This window comes from Solanum stenotomum, chromosome 6, assembly GCF_019186545.1.
Source record: "Solanum stenotomum isolate F172 chromosome 6, ASM1918654v1, whole genome shotgun sequence".
Lineage (NCBI taxonomy): Eukaryota > Viridiplantae > Streptophyta > Magnoliopsida > Solanales > Solanaceae > Solanum > Solanum stenotomum.
Genome location: NC_064287.1, coordinates 58,564,967 through 58,586,918, shown reverse-complemented (window position 1 = coordinate 58,586,918; position 21,952 = coordinate 58,564,967). Strand labels below are relative to the sequence as shown.

At 29.6% G+C, this 21,952-nt stretch overlaps 3 protein-coding genes across 3 annotated transcripts in view; 2 read left to right on the top strand and 1 right to left on the bottom strand.

The window, feature by feature from the left end:
* The first annotated feature begins 14,018 nt into the window (after positions 1 to 14,018).
* Positions 14,019 to 17,974, top strand: LOC125867376 (probable protein S-acyltransferase 15). The gene is made up of 7 exons (XM_049547855.1): positions 14,019 to 14,358; positions 15,932 to 16,024; positions 16,112 to 16,213; positions 16,289 to 16,360; positions 17,045 to 17,143; positions 17,225 to 17,320; positions 17,409 to 17,974. The coding sequence occupies exons 1-7, from the start codon at positions 14,086 to 14,088 to the stop codon at positions 17,502 to 17,504; spliced, it is 831 nt and encodes a 276-aa protein (XP_049403812.1). The 5' UTR covers positions 14,019 to 14,085; the 3' UTR covers positions 17,505 to 17,974.
* An 819-nt stretch (positions 17,975 to 18,793) lies between these two features.
* LOC125869204 (60S ribosomal protein L38) lies at positions 18,794 to 21,107 on the top strand. The gene is made up of 3 exons (XM_049549766.1): positions 18,794 to 18,906; positions 20,530 to 20,713; positions 20,888 to 21,107. The coding sequence occupies exons 1-3, from the start codon at positions 18,904 to 18,906 to the stop codon at positions 20,908 to 20,910; spliced, it is 210 nt and encodes a 69-aa protein (XP_049405723.1). The 5' UTR covers positions 18,794 to 18,903; the 3' UTR covers positions 20,911 to 21,107.
* Positions 21,108 to 21,245: 138 nt separating this feature from the next.
* LOC125867742 (uncharacterized) overlaps positions 21,246 to 21,952 on the bottom strand; it is an 8,927-nt gene continuing 8,220 nt past the window's right edge. Inside the window, exon 3 of the mRNA XM_049548311.1 lies at positions 21,246 to 21,646. Coding sequence (XP_049404268.1) covers positions 21,324 to 21,646 — 323 coding nt within the window. The 3' untranslated portion in view covers positions 21,246 to 21,323. The remainder of the gene's footprint in view (positions 21,647 to 21,952) is intronic.

Below are 21,952 nucleotides of genomic sequence, written 5' to 3'. Positions count from 1 at the left end.
GAGAGCAAGTATTATATATTTAGGCGAAAAATTCGATGAAATATAATTAAGGAATGATTAGGTAAATATAGAATTAACCTAACCAACTACCATCCCTAATCCTATGCACGAATTAGTCGATACTTAGAGTGGATCCCTTGAATATCATGGTCTCATTGTTATCATCAACTATCATGTTATTTCGATCTATACATAATGTATCGATCATATTCACGGCCTTATTCCAATAGTTATATCTGAAAGCATGTTCGTTCAATGACTCTATCAGCTAAGAGTGACCCTTCACCTCTTTTTTCTCTTTAAACGTGTAAAACTCGCTTTATCACATTTCAGCAATATAGAAATATTGAACAAATTGACAAGTGGGGTGGGGGCACCAAGCCTCTCATGATCAAAATCACTAAGTCAATTAGATTAGATAGAAAAAGACTTGATTAAATCTTAAAAATAATTTTACTATCAACTCACATTTTTTAAACAAATGTTTAAATTTTTTTTTCTCGTGGGGGAGGCCCTTCACAAAGAATGAAGATAAATTAAAACAGAAACTGTTTAATATTTGATTACTCAACTAGAATTACTTGTACAATACTAAAATTTAGACTTTAATTATTAAATAAGTCTCCATAAATAGAAGGCTTGTTGAGGGTCTCTTCTTTATGATTAGGTTTTGTGAAAGGATGGAGGATACATATAGACTGAATTAAAAAACGTTTAATTAAAAAAATGTCCAAAAATCAATGGTGCATAAATTAAGTTTTTTTTAACCGTTTTGGTGTCTGATATGTGCTTTGAGATCGGACTTGATTAATTTGAATTCTCGTCGAAAAGTACTACTTTAGAGGGTATAACATTCTCTATCAAAGGTGATTTCATACCTAATGCACTACCAGAAACATTTGATTAAGAACGAAGGATCACATTTACCAATACGATCCATCACAATCATTTTTGATGGCCTCACCAATCTTCTAACTTTTACCTTATATAATGATGAATTCAGATCTGAGTTAAAAAACAAGTTGTTGAATATGTATCTAACTCTATATATTATACTATTATATATTAAGTACCTTTTTTTTATACTATAGTATGTGATCATTTACCCTTTTTATTTGTTAATTTCACTATTAAACATGCAAATGTTTCTCTAACAACCATTGTTGATCAGTTTCCGTTGTGCCAACAATATTTGTACCTTTGCTAGTTACAAATTTTAGGTTAAACATCATTTTCTAGTAAAACATTTGAATTAACTGGAAGCTTATATTGAATTTGGGATTCTAATCATTTTATGTTATATTATTGGGTTTCTGATTAATAAATATTTCATGAATTTTTAAAACCAAATACAAGATTTGTATGAAAATTATATATCGGTTTTGGTGGTGAAATTAGAATTTTCATTAAGGAGGTTCAAAATATGAAAAAGTGAGCTCACGAAGTTGCCCAATGGGATTCAATATTTACTATATAATATAAATAAAAATATAATTTTAACGTTCTATATAAATATAAAATTTAGAACTTAGATACTTAACGACATAATTACAAAATTCAAAAACTTATAAAGCTAAAATTTTGATTCTGATTCTATTTCCATGGATTCATGTTGGCTACTCACATTATCACATAAAATTGTTATTCAATCCTATTTTGCTCGTGCATTCTAATAGCAAAAAAAAATATTAATTGTACAACTAACTTCTTATTATTATTTTTTGCCCAAAACTAATCTATGCGTAAGTTATGTGAAGATATATGTATTATTTTATAAAATGTAGAATAAAAGTATAGATATTATAGTAAATAGTAACACATGAATTATTTTATGTGACAAAATTGTTCTCACTATCCTTAGATTTTTTTTCTGATTTTTTTCCTTGAATATATGCAACAAGAAAATGATTAATTGTCCTTGAATAAATCAAGATCATTCATGATTAGAAATTTTGTGTAATTTGTCTTCAAACCAAATGACCGTTAAAGAATATCAAATGACCTCTTAAAGATTAATTGTCCTTGAATAAATCAAGACCATTCATGATTTGAGTTTTTTAATTTCACTGACTTGTCTTCAACCATATGACCTTTAAAAAATACTAAACCATACAAATAATTATTGGATTAAAAATCAATGATTTCATTCATTCTTAATTTGTTTTTGTACAAATTTAGTTTATATATAAGCATACATGTTAGAACTTCATTAATTAAATGTATGCATGTATAAATATATATAGTTCGAGCATATTGCACACACTATCTTTGATTGTAAAGAGAGATCAGATAGTATATTTTTTCTTCTGACTTTCTCTCTCATTCGCGAAGTGAAGGAAAGTCATGAGAAAGAGTACTTTTTTCTTATTCGAAGGAACCATTATCATAGGATTTAATTAAAGCATAGATGCCTTATTGTTTGTGCTTTCATTAAGAATAGACTTAAGATTGAAAAAGTCGCAATAGATGGATAGTATCGGTTATGGACTTCTAATAAACGTGATTGACTCAATTGTAGATCATTTTTCGTGCATATATGTCTAGAAATCGGGGAAGGAGAAACAAAATAATAAAGATAAACGAATTTCATGAAGCAAAAAAAAATATATGTTCATAAAGCAGAAGCTACACATTGTTGATTTCGGACTCCTAGTTAATTTCAAGTACCAAATTAAGACTACAACCATTCAATGAATATATCACCTCGTTTTACCACTCATGCATAGGTGATTATGTCAAATTAAATAGGAAACACTCATGCATAGGTGATTAGACTGCACAATAGTTTATTACCAAATTTAACCCTAAATAATTGAACATTGAATTAATTCCTTTTGCTAAAGAATATTTCTTATAATATTAGAAAAAATCAATGCCACTTGAAATGTCTTAAGGTTTTAGTTAGACCACGTAGTCTTTTTAAATTTGGATTATCTTAATCATCTATTAAGGATTAATTAGAGGTTTAATAACAAGGTAGAGGGGGTATTATTCAATTTTGTGGCTCTTGTTTCCATTAATTTTTTTCATAGGATTATCATTAGAAGTGCTTTAATTTCCTTATTAATGTTTATCGAAAGGATGTTCACTCCCAACACTAAACTAAATATATTGATGTATAATTGTCACATATAAATCGACTAAATCACGCGAAAAGGCAATGGGTGTTTGAGCAACCACAAGGCTCCATGTGATTTGCATCATTGGGTGTGGTGGAGATGATGGTGGACTCTTGTTGACGCAAATGTGTTGTTCAGTTAACTAGCAAATGTAATTATTATTATTTTCTACTATCGCGACACTTAATTTGACTAATTTAATAAGCTATATGTGGACAATTATATCCCTTTATTCAAATTTGAAAATAAGAAACAACAATTAAGATTGGGCTTGTAACACAATCTCAATTTTGGGGTAATCTATGGTAAGCATAAGGGATCTAAAATTATGGGCTTTCCCAACCCCACTTTTGATAAAAAGGAATATTCATTAATAGCTACAGTTTGGTTCATAATTATCATTAGTAATTATAGTTTGTCTAATTACAATCCATAGCAACAGTTTGAGGGAGGAGAAATGTGAGTGAAATCGAGGGAAAAGAGAGACTGGCGAGATTTTGGAGAGAGAGGGAGAGAGGAGAGACATTAGATACAGATTGATACATGTTGTATTCAATAAATACAAACCCCTAACAACTCTTTGGGCCGATTTTAAACAAACTTCTTACCCGACGATTTTATCAAAATCCCATCAGAAGTAATTTTCGATGAGCATATGTTCGAAGGATTTTCAATAAAAGTAGATTGTTAATAAGAGTAAAATTAATAGATGATATATGAAACTTTAGTTCAAACTTTATATTTATATTCATATTTTAAAATTTATCAAGTACATATATAAAAATTAAATTCAAAACCTAGTAACTAACACATGATGTTACTAGTAATCAATTATTATCACATTATGTAGCACTATAGAAAAATTGTAAGAATCAATGATCAGCATGTGTAACGTAATTAAAAAATAAAATATTTTATGAGACATTTTTGTTTCTTTTTATTGACTGCAACCGACCATATAATAAACTATTATATTTGTTAAAAAACATGGATTTATTAATGAAAGAGCCCACTGTTCCAACTTCCAATGAAAACATCCTTAGCAAAATTAGCCAATTTTTTTTTTTTGTACTTTTTGTTTCTTCTTCTTTATTAGTTACACACCCATTTTTCATTCGACGTTCAATATCTATTTTAAAATTTGATTGATCCAAATCCACAACACATAAGCTTTTATTAAAAAAAAAGTTCTTTACTTATTTTCATTTTATTTTGATTCATGACTATAGTAATAAAGAAGGAGAATGAGTTGTAATGTAAATATTTTTAACAAAGAACCATTGATAGTTCTTTATAGACTAATAAGAGAATTTACGCTCTCGAATATTTTCAAGGCATATCAAAATATACGTTACCTTCATATCAAATACAATACTAATATTTAGCGTCTGATGCAAGTTTAACTTAACTCGTCATTAATATTTTATTTCAAATTCGCCTCTAGTCTATCACTAAATAACTCTCATTTTTTTGATATTTTATTGCTAGCCTATTGTTAAATAGAATAAAAATATTTTTGTTGTTTTAACGAGAAAAAAATATTTTAAATAGTGTTCACATTTCCTTTTGATTCATGAAAATAATGATAGAGAAGGAGAACAAGCTAGTGCTTGTTTTAATTAGTTTTGTTATCAATAACATCATTAATTCTTTATTGATTAAGTAAATTTTTTTATGAGGGGTTCGTACATTTGAACCTATAGTGAATTATCAAATGTTTGTAAGATAATCATAATGAAAGTAGCCATACGCATTTAATAAATATTGAAATATTTCTGACAATTATATAACTTTTAATCGGATATTTTAAGAATGTTTTTAACATCTTGAGATTTATTGTTCATTGCGATGTTCAAAGAACCTTAAATATCAACTTGATTTTTTTAAAATTTCACGAGTGTTTTTAACATTTTTAAATTTCAAATTGCTTTTAATATATTTTTTAAAACTAACATGGATTTATTCTTTGGATCTATTTCTTCATCTTCCTCGTTTCTATAGACTATAATCATTTAATTTAGGATAATATAATGATATTATAAAAAGAGAATCGAGATTTTACGCGTATTTTTTGAATTTAAATTCAAAATTCAAAATAATCATAATGCACATGATCACATGCATGAACATATCATAGTATTAAAATATTTCTGATAAGTATAATTTTTAATTAGAAATTTCATAATTATACCTTAATTACGTTTTCAAGTTTAAGGAATCTAATAATACCACCTTAGTGGAACCAAAGAGCCCATGGTTTATATGTAAACAACGGTGTCAAAATTTTTATCAAAAGAGTCCAAAATATAAAATAGTAAACACATGAAAAAGTTAAAAGGAATTCAATATATACTTACTATATATATATGAAGATAATAATGTTAATCACATATTAATAATGTAATTTTTCACTGCAGGAGGCTCAGATGAACCCCATCAACCCTACTTGGTGAATCTAGCCCTTAGTTTTATGTGACATGCATTCCTATTTTAACTTTAAGCTAACTATGGTTAAAAATTAAAATAATTGATTGGGTATAAATATTTGGTTCAATTCCTCTAAAATTTCGTACGATGAACGAATGTATAATGAAATAGAACATCAAATCAGAAATATCGACAAATTCTTGTGAGTCCTCATAAAAGTAAATTATGGAATGATAACATTTTCTTAGAAGTGCAAATAACACGATAAATGTTTATCCCTACCTGTTATTTATACCAAATCGATTCAAATTACAAGGTAATTAAATATTTATGCATATTCAATTGCAGATATGAATTTTGGTGTTATATATTTATTGATTTGGTGTAAACATCAATTGCAGATATGACTTTTGGATGTATTCTCTCCAATTTCGAAAAGGATTAACTCATACTATTATAAATAAATTTATAATTAGAAGGGAATTAAACTACCCAGGGAAAACTAATATGCTTAGAGGAGAATATATATTTTATTCTAATTAAGCTAATGCTTAATCAACTTCTCTAAGGACGTTTAATATAATTAAAGTAAAACATAGCCAATAGCATTTGGTTGACATATAGTTAATACCAATAAATTTATTTAACATTTATATAAATATTGACACAAATGTGCCATGAATTGACATAAAACTATATTAATGTGACATTACTTGACATTTAATTTATCACTAATTGCTTGTTGCAATTTTGGAAAATTAAGTTGAAGCAATAACTTTTTTAAATGAAGCAAATAAAAGTTTGCAAATATAGGTACCTCATGAGATTATTATTTTTTTTGGGTCTAATGAGAAGATTAAAAAAACTTCTTATAATTTTGGTTGGCAAAAAAAGAAAAATAAGAAATAAATACCTAAAAGAAATTAAAAGATTAAACATATATAGCCCATATGGCCTAAAAAAATGAAAAGATTATTGAGTATGATTCATAAATCCATAGTGTACTAGGTTGATGGCCATGATTAGGACATCATATACCCCACTTTTTAAACTATATGCATTATGATTTTTATATTGCCCTAACTTAGTAATTTTTGTTTTATAATTATTTGGTATTTGAAAGGAAGCGGAAGTCTTGAAGAAACAGTAAATTATTTTTATAAAATTTATATTATTTATATAGATCATATGTTTTAGTAGCTAGTGCACAATAAGTTATTTAGATTTATATTCTTTGAGGTATGATCCTTCTTCATACATTGCGTGATCAATGAAAAATGTGATCTACTATATGAAATTTGAATATTTATTATATATAAATCGAGAAAACGCTTTCAATCAATATTTAAGATACTTAAGTTGATCATGACAACATTAATATAAACAAAAAAGTCTAGGATGATTATCTTTATTTTTGTCTGTTGCTGGTAATGATATCATATCAAGATGAAAATATATATTTGTTGTTGTTTTATGTGTTCATAGTCTAATTATTTATCATGACTGAATTGAACTAGATGTTCAATAATGATTTCGAGTTTAAATTTTAAAATTTTAATTTATTTTGATAAAAGATGTTCCTTTTAATTTTTATTTTTTTTTTATGTATAAGGTATATAAATCTTATATCCAAATTAATCAATAGTTCAAAATGATATATATCAAACAACAAATAAGTAATTGGTAAAATCAATAATTGTTTGCAAGATATTTTTAAAATATACTTTCGAAAAAAAGAGAGAAACCAATAAATGTTTTTCTTTTGTTCCACCCGATCGAGTTTTTATATATATATAGACTCAGTAAATTAAATTTCATGAGTGAAGTTTGTAGAGTAAGTCGTGCATATGTATGTACACAATCTTATCTTTATCTCATAAAATAGAAAAATTATTGTTGGTAGACCATCAACTCTTTCATATTTTTTGATATAACAAAATTTAAATTAAAAATAAATAAATAAATAGATAAAAAGTGCACATAAATATTCATACACCTATTGGTAAATAGAAGAATAAGAAAAAAACCAGCTAAGAGGTAGGTTAATTAATTTTCTATATAAGTATATCCTTCTCTTTTCCCTTCTCAACTCATTGCCTGTATTCTTCTTCTTCAAATTTTTTTCTTTTTCATTTTCTTCCCTCCTTTAGTTTGTCAAAAATCCAAATAATTTTTCATATAATTCTTTTTCCTTTTCTGAATTTCTTCCTACTTATATGAATAATATAATATGCATCTAGGATTTTGTTTTATATAGTATGGAGTAAAATGAGTTTAATTTTACACCTGAGCGATATGAACAGTGAAGATTGATATAGTTTAGTCGTGATTCATATATTGTTATAGTTGATGTTAATTGTTTTATGTTTTTGATTATCTTCTCCCGTTGAGTACTTGTCGATTCATTAAATGACCGATCCATGTTCTTGTGTTTAAGTTTTTTTAGATATTATAAGTTAGATTTCTGTTTATTATAAACATCGATTTTTATCTAAAGTTCTTCAAACACCTGAATAATACTTGGATTTTTATTCTCATATATTTCAAATTTATAGCAAATTGATTTTTTCTTAGCTCTTAGTACTAGATTTGTTTTATTGGATTAATTATTCCTCTCTTCAATTATATTTCAATATTAATTCCACCTAATTATTCACATCATTTAAAGGATATGTCCCCAAATGTGTAGATTTCTCATTTAGAGAATACAAATATTTTTTTGTCCTTTTTGTCTGCTTGATTTTTTTAGTTTGATTTTTATTTTGATGTTAGGATACGTATCGATTTTTTAAGTTTATTACTTTATTTTTCTTACCTCATTTTTTATTTGTTTTCTTTGAGCTATATTAATTATGATAGAAGTAGAATTTCCCACATAGAATATCATCCAATTTCAAGGACCAGAGCTACATGTTCTGAATGAGTTCAATTGAATCCTCTTCGTTTTATTGTAGCGAATTTGATTTGTTTGAATATCATGTGTAACGTTTTTGCATTCTTTTCATGATTTCTTTGTTATAATTTCTTACTCAACTTTTGAGTAGGAACTTTGTCCCAATCTTATGAAGGATGGATTAAACGTATGTATGATTGATGACATACTTTAACACGTACAAATTCAAAATTTAAAGTCAGTGAATTTTCTGACTATGTTATCGAATTTAATTTTGATATTGTAGCTTTGCCTCAGCATACAGTTGTTGCTTGCTAGTGCAGCACCATCAAGATTCACATAGAAAATATGGACTATGAAATGAAATATGCCCAATTTTTTAATACATGAGAATCTTGATGATGCTGCATTGGCAAATTGATGACTTGATTCTTTAATTCTACAAGAAAATTTGGGCAATTTATCTTTATTTGGTAAGTTTTCTTTTTGAGTATGATTAATTCTACATGATTATTGATTATTAATTACTTATTTTGGTTAATATGTTGTAGTTTTCTTAATATAAAATACCTCATGAATTAATTATTAAGTTCTTAAATTATGTTTCTTTACTTCGCGATTTCTTCTAAAAATTTGTGTGATATTTAAAGATGCATAACTAATTTTCTTGATAATCCTAACGAAGCAATTTCAAATAAATATAGGTCTTTGAAGCAGAAGGTGGAGAATTCGTGGCTAAAATATAGCTATAGAGAGCAGCACATAGTAGAATAGTTGCTTGCAAAAGGAAGGAGTTAGGAAGAAGTTTTTTTATGTATATTTTCTTGTTAATATGTATTTTTTTTTTGTGAAATCAATTATAATACATAAATTAAGAATTACTTTTGTTAAAACAATTTAATGTAGATTAATATGCTGAAGCATTTTAAATTGAGCCTCCATTAATTATTGATGTGTTGAAAGTTATAAATTGAGTTTGACATTTCAAACTTATACATGATTAAGAGGAGACTAATGATATTTGTCCTATCCAAAATTATTTGTCACATCAATGATCAATGGATAGTTAATTTTTAGGTGATTAAATAATATAATAAAAAATTAATACTATAAATATGGAGAAGTAAAATTCGATTAATATATAAGATTCTACTTTGAACCATTAATATATAGATGCATGGGACAATACATATCGAATTATTATATTGAAATTAATTTTTTTTGATACGGTAATTTTGTTGTTATGACATTGGGATGTATTTTAAAACTTTTAGTATTCGGTAAAATATTTTTTATTTATTAAAAAAAAAAAGTACCATACAAATAAATAATTTACTTATATCTCGTATTGTTTTTTTTTTTTAAAATAATTAATAAAGCAAACATTTGAACTTTGACTATTCTATTTTAATTGCAATATCTTTTTTTTTTGTGGTGTGTAATTGATTAACTGAGAAAATTGCTTGTACTTTCTTTTCAAATCCCCCCCCCCCGTTCCACACCTCCCATCCCGCTAAAAAAACATTTTATTACCAAAGCGACAATTAGATCATAGAATAGTATATTATATGTTTAAGTTGTAATTGATATGATATAATTGATATGTTTTTTTTTTTTTGAAAAATCAAAGTCATAATTCTCTATTATATGATTATATGTAAGTTAAAATCGAATAAATTATAGTTGCCGATTTATCAAATCTCAAAGTAACGAAGTCGAACATAAAAATATTGAGTCATGCCAAATTAATTTTTAATATGATAATGATACATCCGACATTATATTGAGCTGCCTAATTGTAGATTGGTTGAAAATGAGCTTACACTTCAAAAAATAGACTTTCATTACTAGTCTATCGATAGATAATTGGTAACTAACATAATTTTTTAAAAATAATTCATCAATAATCCATTACTAAATAGGACAAATAATAATTATTTTTTTCTGTTAATAACAATAAATGTAGATATGCATAACCAATTAAAGAACAAAGAAATGGTCCAAATTTGTACTCCCTCCATTTCATATAAAGTTAATTTTTGAGGTATTTTTCATTTTTCAAATTAACTTAATTGTTCAGTTTTCAAGACTACTTTTAGAGTGTTCTTCCAATTTTACCCTATTAGTTAGTATTGAAATTAGTAACTAATTAATATTTAGTTATTCTAATCATAAATTTGACAATAATTAATAAGGGTAAAAATAGAAAACTAGGTTCAATTTATGTCTTAATCTACGTTTCTTAAAGGGTGTGAAATACCTCAAAAATTAACTTAATATGGAATGGAGGGAGTATTTAATTGAAGACAAAAATAATTAATTTTGATCGTCCATTATATTATAAAGTCAATGTAATTCACATCTTTTATGTACTATGAAATAAAATAATGTGATGTCTGAATTTTTTTGTGAATATAAATAAGACACATTTCCTTTTGTGAACCATTAAATTCAGAAAAATCAGAAAAAAAATACTAGTTGGAGATTACAACATTTTGTTTAAAAGGTACAACTAATAATACCTAATTGGTAAGATCCAAAAATTAAAATAATAGTACATCTTGAAAGGAAAAGAACAATGTGAAAAAGGTACAACCGGTACATATAACTAATTAAAGAACCAAAAACAAATACTCCATTAAAAAGTGTCATCTATCACCATTAATTTTCTGAGGTACTTACTATGACGTAACTCCTACCGATATAAGTATTGGGTGATTTTGTCCATTAATTTTCTGAGGTACTTACTACGACGTAACTCCTACCGACATAAATATCTTGAAAGGAAAAGAACAATGTGAAAAAGCTACAACCAATACACAACTAGCTAAAGAACCAAAAACAAATATCAGAAAGCATTGAGTGATTCTGTCCATCAATATTTGAACATATGAGAAAAAATCAGTCAATATTTAAACTCAAAATCTGGTCGCTCTCAACTTATTTCATTAACCGCACATTTGGGTGCCCCAATAAGGCAAATATAGCTACTACAATGAGAACATCGATAGATTGTTAGAGTACTTCTTATAATAAACACCATTTAATAATTTGTACCCCAAAATGTGCAATAAGTCCAATCATATGTGGTTATTATATACTTCCACCTTACATAGTACAATCTTTTAATAGAATTTGTTCTAGGTTGATCAACTTGGTACCTTGTAGTATTTATCATTATTGGATCTTTCTTATTTTTGAGTGGTTGGCACTTGTATTAAAAGTGGTTGAAAAGGATAAAGTTTTCCACACAAATAAAAAAATTGAAAAGATTTTTCGAAAACATTTCATATTCAATCAAATATCATCAGACGTTTAGTTTAAAAAACATTTTCCATTTTCTTTAAAAAGAAACATATCCAAAAAAGTAAAATTAAGTGACCCCATGAAAAGTAAATTTATTGAGACTATGAAGTGTTGGTACAAATAATATATTTCATTTACTTTTTTTAATTATTATTATTATTATTATTATTATTATTATTATTATTATTTTGGGAGACAATACAATATTTTAGGTCCCTCAATTTAAGCAAAAGCCTGCACATGCATTAGTGCCCGTTTGGATTGACTTATTTTAGGTGTTTTTAAGCCAAAATAACTTTTAAGCAGTTTTGAAGTGTTTGGATAAAGTTGAAAAGTGCTTACAAACACTTATTTAAAGCATAAATAACAAAAATAAGCCAAAAGACATAAGTTAGAAATCCTAACTTATGACTTTTGGCTTATAAGTCATAAGCCAAAAATCAATCCAAACAAGTCCTTATTATTGTCTCATATTAGTATTGCAAATAAACATATTTTTAGGTCCCTCAAGTTTGGGCAAAAAGGGAACAACTATATATACCATAGTTTATTTATAATTATTTAATAAATAATCTGATTATGTAAATATTATTATCTCACATAAAATTAAACTTGTTATCTTTTCACAAACAGACATAGCCACATATTCTCTAGTGGCGGAGCTAGGGAACGTAAGAAGATCTATAATTCAAACACATCTTTGCCAAAAATTATAATTACACTATATATATAAGATTTAGATTTATTTTTATTTATCTACAATTTATGTTGAATCTCTTAGTTTTTTTGGTATGTCTTTGTTCACTTATTCTCTATCAAACATAAAAGTTTAAGTATATCCGTAGGTCGTATTAAATCCAGTTAATCAACTTTTTTTAGTTTCACCACCACTCTTCTCATGTAAATCATGTTTATTCTTTTGAAACAAATTTTAAAATAGAGATTCACATGAATTGAAACGGAAAGAATGGTATAATTTACCAATTGATGTATAGTTATAGAGTAGTACAAAACTAATTAAGGACATGTGATGATCACATGCTACTGTTTTGTGGACCACAAAAAATTTTACATTTATATCCTTAGGGTTTTGTTGTGAACTTATAATGATAAACACCAACCTAGATAATTGTAATAATTTTCTATAAGTGATGATCTTTCTTTGAATTGAGTACAATAAGAAATGTACAAGAAAAACATTGTAAAAAAGGATTGAGAAGTTTATATTGAGGTAGTATGGTAAAAGAGAGAGTTGAGACAAAGGAAAATATTTTCAAGTCTTCTACTAATTCATTACAGTAGTTATATATTGAAGGAAGGTGTTCTTTTTATGGAGTTTTGAAACTCGTCAACTAATACAGAGTTGCTTGAGTTGTACGACATTATTGTATTCTGGAGGGGACAAGTCAAGAGTATTACTACTGGATAGGTGTAGATTTTGCCGCAATGAACTTGAATCTCCTTATAGATAACAAAATATCTACGCCTCAGTCTGAATGATTATTTATTCATTTTTGTAATTTTATTTACAACTGTAACTTATACTATTTGTGGTATATTACACTAACAAAAAGTGAAATATATATATCATGAAAACCCTAGTCTTAGTTCATTTTGGAAAGTTATATTGTTCTCTAACTTTTTTGTGTTATTATGTTGATCAGTGACAAACTGACAATATCAAGAGTTCGATAATAATAGCTAGTGTTCAAAATTTGGTATATATGTATACAATATTGATCAGTGGCGATGACAAATGATATTCAATTGATCATTCTTTATAAGTATACACTATGATATGACTTAAATTGTGGTTCCAAAATCGGCTATGCGTGCACTTGCCCCTACTTTCTTATTTTAATTTTTTCTCTTTAACCATCAAACTTATGCCTAGTGTGATATGTCCTACCCGAATATAACTTATGAGATGTTATGATACGAAAATATAAACTTTTGGCTCATGAAACAACCCTTATGGGATGGGCTTAATGAAAGGTGACACTATTTGGGCTCAAGGCCTGTTATCATATTATTATTTTCTTGGACTCTTAATTGGAAAATTAAGCCCTTATGCCTAGTGTGACATGTCCTGCCCGAATATAACTTATGAGATGTTATGATACGAAAATATAAACTTTTGGCTCATGAAACAACCCTTATGGGATGGGCATAATGAAAGGTGACGCTATTTGGGCTCAAGGCCTGTTATCAAATTATTATTTTCTTGGATTCTTAATTGGAAAATTAAGCCCAATTTGTTGGAATGAACTGAACTTGAAGAATTTCACCAAATACAATTAGAAGCTTCCCTTTTTCTCTTCTCCATCTCAAAAATCATCAATGGAACTCAAGAAATTCCTGTCAATTCACATTCTATGTGTGTTAATTTTTGTGGGTTTTCTTTACTATTTCACAATTTTCATTTTCTTGGATGATTTGTTGAGCTTACAAAGCTCAGCTGGCAAATCTCACTCTTTTTTCTTCACTTTCATGGCTTCTCTCTGTGTATTCAGTTTCTTTGTTTGTGTTCTCAAAGACCCAGGTGGGGTTCCTTTTTCATATCTTCCTGATGTTGAAGATCATGAAGCTTCAGATCAAGAATCCAAAAGATCTGTAAGTCTTTTAGTTATAAAAATTGTGTCTTTTACTACTTTTATTTCCTATAAATTCTTGAGAGAGTGGCCTTGCTGAAAAAAGGATAATTTAGTGCTATTAGTGTTGTTGCAGCTTTACTGGTGTCTTTTTACATCAAAATGATCTAAAGTTCTATATCTTTATGTTGCAGCATATTTTTATTTCAATATATGATGATTGATAGTATTTGGTAGTCTAGTGTAAGAAGGTTCAATACACTGTATATTCAAGGTCAAAATTATTAGTATGTATAGATAGTAGATGTTGAAATCACTTGGCTTCTTCGTGTGCCTAACCTGCTGACATTCCGGTGAAGGGAGTCATTATTTGTGTTACATCTTTGAATTCGAGAGAGGGCTTTCCTCTTATCTCTCAAGATATAGGCATTGAAGCGATCGAGAGAAAGTAAGAAACTATATTTTAAATTCTCTTAGTGTAAATCTTGGTTCTGCGATGGGTGGTAGGACCTTAGAACCTCTGATAATAAGGTTGTGGGGTTAGAGTTATCAAGGAAGCAAAGTGGGAAAAAGAAACATTTTATCTCCACAGACAGCTATATGTTGGCACATTGTCATATATGATGCTACATCTCTAGTAAAAATGGAAAATATGTCCAATAGCCAGACCAAGCGAATAGGATTACATTGCATAGCCAAGCTTTGGCTTGTTGGAGCAGAAGTTTCAGTAATTTTAAACCCTTTGAACAATTTGTTGGGTGGTTACTACTCCTACAATGTGGCAAGGTCAAGGATGGTTAATAGAGAAAATGGTTTTCTGTTTTTTTTTTCTTCCCTTTGATCATGTAATAAGAGAAACTGATTTTATGGTATTGGTGATCTTGCATATCAGAAAGAGTGTTTTTTCGGAACCTCTTATGAGTAAATTGGGTAACCCCAGGATAGTCATTAGGGATCTTAGCAGGATAGAGAGGATGCAGGGTGAAATTGAATGCAAAGAAATTGCTGGAAACACCTATTTGTGTAACGTGCTCTGTGTGGCTGGAGAAGAGATCGAAATTCCTTCGAAGAATATGTAGCATTACATATATTGAATTAATGTTTATATCTTCTGTTTTCTTGGTGCAAGCAAACACAAATAGTGTGAGTGTAGCACTATTTTCTATACACATGGGAGAGAGGAAGTGTTCACTTTCTAATAGTTTCAACTTTTAAATGAGATGGTTACATAATTCAACATGATATAGTCTCCTGGTCGCTTAAAAAAAATTACAATATGCTTGGCTAGTGGAAAATAATATATTCAATCTTCCAAGTGAGAGATCGTGTTAAAGGAACATTTAAGTAAATAAAAGTGTGATTTCCATAATAGTTTAAACTTTTAGATGAGGTGGTCACGCAATTCAACATACTTAATGCATTATCCATTGCATTCCCACCACGTCTTTACAGTACTCTTTGGTTGTTCTTTTACGCCGGAGCAATAACTCTACCAACTTATGAACACACTTAAAAGAAATGTCTGCAAAATAATAGTACCTAATTATTGTTTGTACACTCACCATCTAAGGAATTGTTGAATACCTGACATTCAGGGTTTGCTTAAGAAGAAATGTGATAAGTGTTCGGAATACAAGCCGCCCAGGACTCATCATTGCCGTATCTGCCGAAGGTGTATTTTGAGGATGGTGGGTGTCTCTCATTTTTTTTAATGTTTCCTTTTTTATTTGCTAAACAATGCGTATGTCTGTTAATTTACCATAATTTTTCAACAGGATCATCATTGTGCCTGGATAAACAATTGTGTTGGTCATAGGAACTACAAGGCGTTTGTGGCTTTAATCTTCTATGCAACTATTGCTATAATCTATTCCTCGGTATGGTTAATTTAGTCTATATGGCTTTAGCTATTTGTGCTCAATTTGTGTGAGTATAATGTTTGACGTTTTCAGGTTATATTGGTGAGCGATGCAATTCATAAGGATTGGAATTTCGATGGAGTGATGCATCTCAAGCTATTTTACGTGAGTCAGTTGTCATATTATATATAATTTAACACGTTTGATGTCTATTGTATTGAGTTTTGGCCTTTTCTTTCCCTTTTTTTTTTTTTGGGTGATGTTTTATCTAAAGCTTATTGATTGTTCTTTAGTGTGTGTTTGGTATGATGGGAAATGTTTTCCTAATTGTTTCTTCAAGAAGATATTTCTAGTATTTGGTTATATTGATTGAAGTTCAGCGTTTCGCCTTCTAGAGATTAGGGAGCATATGACCCCTCCATTAGTCGCATATACTGTGATTCTTGACCATTAACAGATTTGTTATGCTAGGTGCTAGGTCCACCATCAGCAATATCCTGACCTAAAAATATCTATGGTCCTTACACTCTTCAAAAGCTATTGTCAGGTGTGTATCAGATCCTCCAACAGCTATGTATTTTTGGAGAATCTGATACAGATGGAGGGTCTGAGCAGCACAGAAAAATATTTCCAATAAGTTATTTTATTTTCAAGTGGACATCATATTTCCCCCTTCTGGTCTTCCTCTACTTGATATTAGTTATTACTTTTTCCAACAGGGTGAGTTCAAAATAATGCCTTGAAATGAGCTTAACCAAATCATTTAAGCTTTTACTCTGGCTTTCCCGTATAGTGTGGTAGAGTGAATTCCAGGTGGTTGCAGAAATCTAATGTATCAACCTTAAACAGATTGCAACTGGTGTTGTGCTTATTGGCTTAAGCTTGACACTTGGAACTCTCCTGGGCTGGCATATCTACCTTACAATGCGTAATATGACAACTATAGAGGTAATCACACTGTCGAATACACTAGATTCACCTCATGGATTTCCCTATTGATGTAATTGCTAAGCAAAGATTCTTTAACAGTACTACGAGGCAAAACGAGCAGCATGGCTGGCAAGTAAATCTGGGACGAATTATCATCACCCTTATGATGTTGGTGCTTATAAAAATATCAGTCTGGTACTGTCTCTCTTCCTCCCTCTCTCGCTCTCTCTTACATAAATTGTAATGAAGTTGCATTCTGTGTTGACCTATTGATATTTAACAGGTATTAGGTCCGAATATGTTAAAATGGTTATGCCCCACCGCGGTGTCCCATATAAAAGATGGACTGAGCTTCCCTACTTCACGTGAATATTCATAACGCGATCTCCATCAGTAGTAAGTGTAAATCTTAGTCCAAGATTGTTGCTTCAAAACGAAGGCAACTAACAACAACTATACAGATATCATTTCTATTACTTCAAGACAATATGCAGTTGCCTTCGACACACAGTAATCAGGTCGGAGATTTTCCAATAGCATATCCGTCAACTGCTACATCATTCGGAACTCTCAGTATATGTTTGTTTGTTAAAGGGAATGCGCAAGAAGCGAGATTGTTGTACAGGAAGTATGATCATCTGTATTCTTTTGGTGAAACTACCCTCTGTAATATGTTGAAAGAATTGAAGAGTAAGGAAAGGAATTGATGTTGCAGCAGCAGAAATGTTTGTTAGAGACTTATATGTCAATAGAAAATATAGAGAACTTCAACGTGAGACGGGTTTAAATGGAGATATATGGATAATTATGATTCATATAGTCGAGTTCAACTTACTCGGAATATTTGACATAGTAATTGTCCTCCTCTTGTTGTTTTGCAATAACATGTGAAATTTGGTGGTGTTAATACCCTTAACCAAATATATATGCATTACAAGGCGTCATCGAACCTTCACAAATAAGGTGAAAGAACAGATTGCCAGCCAATTGAGCTACTAAGTTCCACAAATATTGTGGCTAAAACAATTTATTGTAGTTTGAGTTCGGAATTCTATCATAATCTAATATGTTAGGTTTGAATTCTATTATTTTTGAACTTATATAGGGGATCTTTTTAACGCATATACAAAAATTCGTTCGGTTTCGCTTTAATTAGACTCGAAAAAACATATTTATAGGCGTTTGGATTATATTTACTATAAGTTGAATTAGAAAAACAAAAATATCAAGATTGTGATAGAATAATAAGTGCTCCTTCTTCCTAAATCAAATGATTCAGATTTGAGTTCAAATTCGAGCTTTGAATACAAATTTGCCTTTGATCAAAAGCATTTTGTCTTTTAAAGTGGGTCTTCTCAACGTCACTTCAAATTAAACATGCCCCAAAGCAATTACTAGACACGTTTTTTTTAAAAGAAAAACAAAATAATATTTGAAATTGAAGTTTAAAAAAAATATTCAAAAGTCAATTTATGCTTATGCGTGAATTTCACTTGGAAAAAAATTGAAGTTTTTTAGGAAAATACTAATCAAATCCGTATTTCGAGTTTGAAATTGAAATAATAAACTAAAAAATAGATATTTTAAGTTTGAAGTTGAAATAATCTTTAATACTAATATTAATTTATCCATTTTATTAGAAAAAAGAATAATAATTTTTTTAAGTGATTAGGGTTTTAGCAAAAGCATATATTTATACATCTTTCTCTTCACTTCTTCTTTTCTCCATCTCTTTGAGCTCGCCGTCTTCTCCTTAGCACAACTTTTCCCTACCAAAAATGGTACATTTTCTTCTTAATCTTCTCATTTTGATCTCTGATATATCAATTCTTTGTATTATTTTCTTTGTTTTACAATATTTTTACTTGAATTTGATGTTTTGAGTTAAATGCAATGATAGTTAATTAGATCTGTGTTATGTTATCTTTGTTTTTAATGATTCTGGCTTGTAATGAATCTTTATTTGGTGGGTTTCTTCTATTTGGGGTTTTTCTTGTTCCATTTTTATGTAAAGGTAAAAAATTTAGGTGTAAAGTTGATGTTTTTTTGAGATAAAAATGGAGGTTTTTGGAGGAATTAGTGTGAATAGTAGAGTTTCATCCTATTAGCTTTGGTGGGGTTGCTCCAAGATTGTATTTTGGGACAAATTTGGTTATCTTATTGGAAGTTCTAGTTTTGGTTTATAATATTGACTTGAATTTTGAAGTTTCAAACTACAAACCATGAGTGTTAGATCTGTATTAATCTTTGTTTTGTGGGTTCCTTCAATTTGGGTGTTTTTTTTTTGTTGAAAAGGTAAAAATTTAGACATGTTTATTGAGGTAAAAATAGTCTTTTGGAAGGAAGTGCTATAATGTCAAACTAGTAGTGTAAGTATTTGAGTTATTTTGGAGCATGTTTGGCTATTTTAATGGAAGATTCAGTTTAGGAATCAATAATTTGAAGTTTCGAACTCAATACAATGATTTTTTTTTTTTTAAATTGGTAACTTAACTCAATACAATGATTGTTATTCTGTATTATGTCATCTTTGTTTAACGATTCCGACTTGTAATGAGTCTTTATCTTGAACAAGTCTGACCATTTTATTGGAAGTTTTAGTTTTGCAATCAATGGTGTTAGTTTGTTATTTAGAAGATACAAGGAAAGAAATTGAACACTTTTAGACCTGCATAACTTGAACTGATTTGGGGTCGGGAGGTAAGTGTTAATTAAGAACAGAAGACGTTTGCGGGATGTGCTATGATGTTTGATTTTATAGGAGAAACGCTAAATCTTATTTGGAGCAAGAAAGTTTGTCCATTTTATTTAAAGTTTGATATCTGAAATCAAGAATCTCGTTAAGATTGTTATTCATACGATGTATCGAGGAGAAGCACTCTGTTGGCTGCACTTGGGAAACAAGTTCATGATATGGATGCATTACATATTGTTAGTAGTTTGTGTTTCTTTTCATTTTGTCTGGGGAGTTTAGATGGTATAAATCCATCAAACTAGTTGGATTTGACCTCTTTATCTGTTCTGTTCTATCCCAATTTCATTCTGTTACTCAATTTCACCGTAGTGGCGAGTTTTCTTTAGTTATTACTTTAGTATTATCTTGCCCACTTATTGAGCTCCTTTGTGATGTGTATATGTGTAACATCTTCATTTTTGGGGATGGAAATCTTTCTCTTGTCGTTTTGTTCCATCCTCTGGGTGTAATTATCTGATTGATGCGATTTCTTGTTTTCTGTTAATTTTCAGTTAAATGCTTAAGTTTGAATGTGTTCGACAAATGTTCCATCAGGAGATTTGATTAGTTGATACTGTATTTGGGCCTGTTAATGACTTCTTTGTGATCTGTTTTTGTTCATTATTATTCAATTTGCTGTAATGAGTGTTTACATTGTATTTATTTGTAGCCTAAGCAAATCCACGAGATCAAGGATTTCCTTCTGACAGCCAGAAGGAAGGATGCCCGAACTGTCAAGATCAAGAAGAACAAGGATATGGTCAAGTTCAAGGTTCGCTGCTCCAAGTACCTCTACACACTCTGTGTGTCCGACTTTGAGAAGGCTGACAAGTTGAAGCAATCACTTCCTCCAGGTTTGCACTCTTAGACTGCTACTTTTTGCCAATTATGGTGATATTCTCTGTAATGTTTATACGTCTGTGTCTTGATTAATTCTAAGCTCTCCGCCTTGATTTAACACACTCAAGCTATGTAGCGGAACATTTTTTTAATTGAACTTAACTGTTGCATTACATTACTACTTGTAGGTTTGAGCGTGCAAGATCTGTGAAGAAGGATTTATGCTATTCAGAGTTGCTAGGCAATGGAGAATTGTGTTTTTTTTTTGTTTGCAATGTCTAAGATTTAAGCTTTAAGATATTAATTTGAAAGAACTCGTTACTTTTTACTCATATTGACAGTAATGTTGAGTCTTAATGATGCCAAATGAATTTTGATTGTTAGAGCCAAAGTATGTTTCATCTCTCATTTGAGTTCATTTTAAGTTATTTTCACTATCTTTAAGATATATTCGGTTTGATACTTGTGTTGATGAGAGGTCAAGTATTTTACGAAATAAGTCATGGTGCGCATAAAGCAAAACTGACTCGGATACCACAATTAGCCACACAAACATGTACTTCTTTATTTACTATCTTCATCATATTATTTGCCGAAGTTATTAGTTGGACATCATTTGGCATTTCAATATACACAGTAGGCAAAGAGTGAAGTTCCACCAGTGTTGTTGGGATTAAAGACTCCTATACCAGATCTGTAACCATGGCCAACATAAAAGCAGCCATTGCTAACTGACATACCCCCAAACACAGTTGCACCAGTCTCGTTCGACCATAATATCTTCCCAGTTTTCGCATTAATGGCGTAGATGGGGCCTCTTGGATTTTGTGAACCAGCTAACAGAACTCCATTGGCAACGGTTACAGGGTTTGATCTACCATTGTTTGGAACTGCAGTTGTCCATAGGATTTTGCCGGTTTGAGCATCCATTGCCACCCAGGCTCCACCTGTTGTAATGTTTGTCGATGGATACAATGTGTAGTTTAAGTTACCGGTGTTGGCAATGCCGGTGTATACCCTCTTTGTGTCTGTGGCTGCACCCCATATACCTCCTCCTCCTATACCTCCAGGACCAGCCTCCTGCACACATCAACCCCATTTTCTTCAGTGTTACATTGTCCTATATTCAGAAACCAAAATATAGTAGATAACCCCCTTAAATGTAGCACAATTATCGCACCCAAGGATGTAATCTAGTAGTTAATGAACTTGGAAGAGAACCACGAGGGCTAAACTAAAGTTCAAAGCTCAAT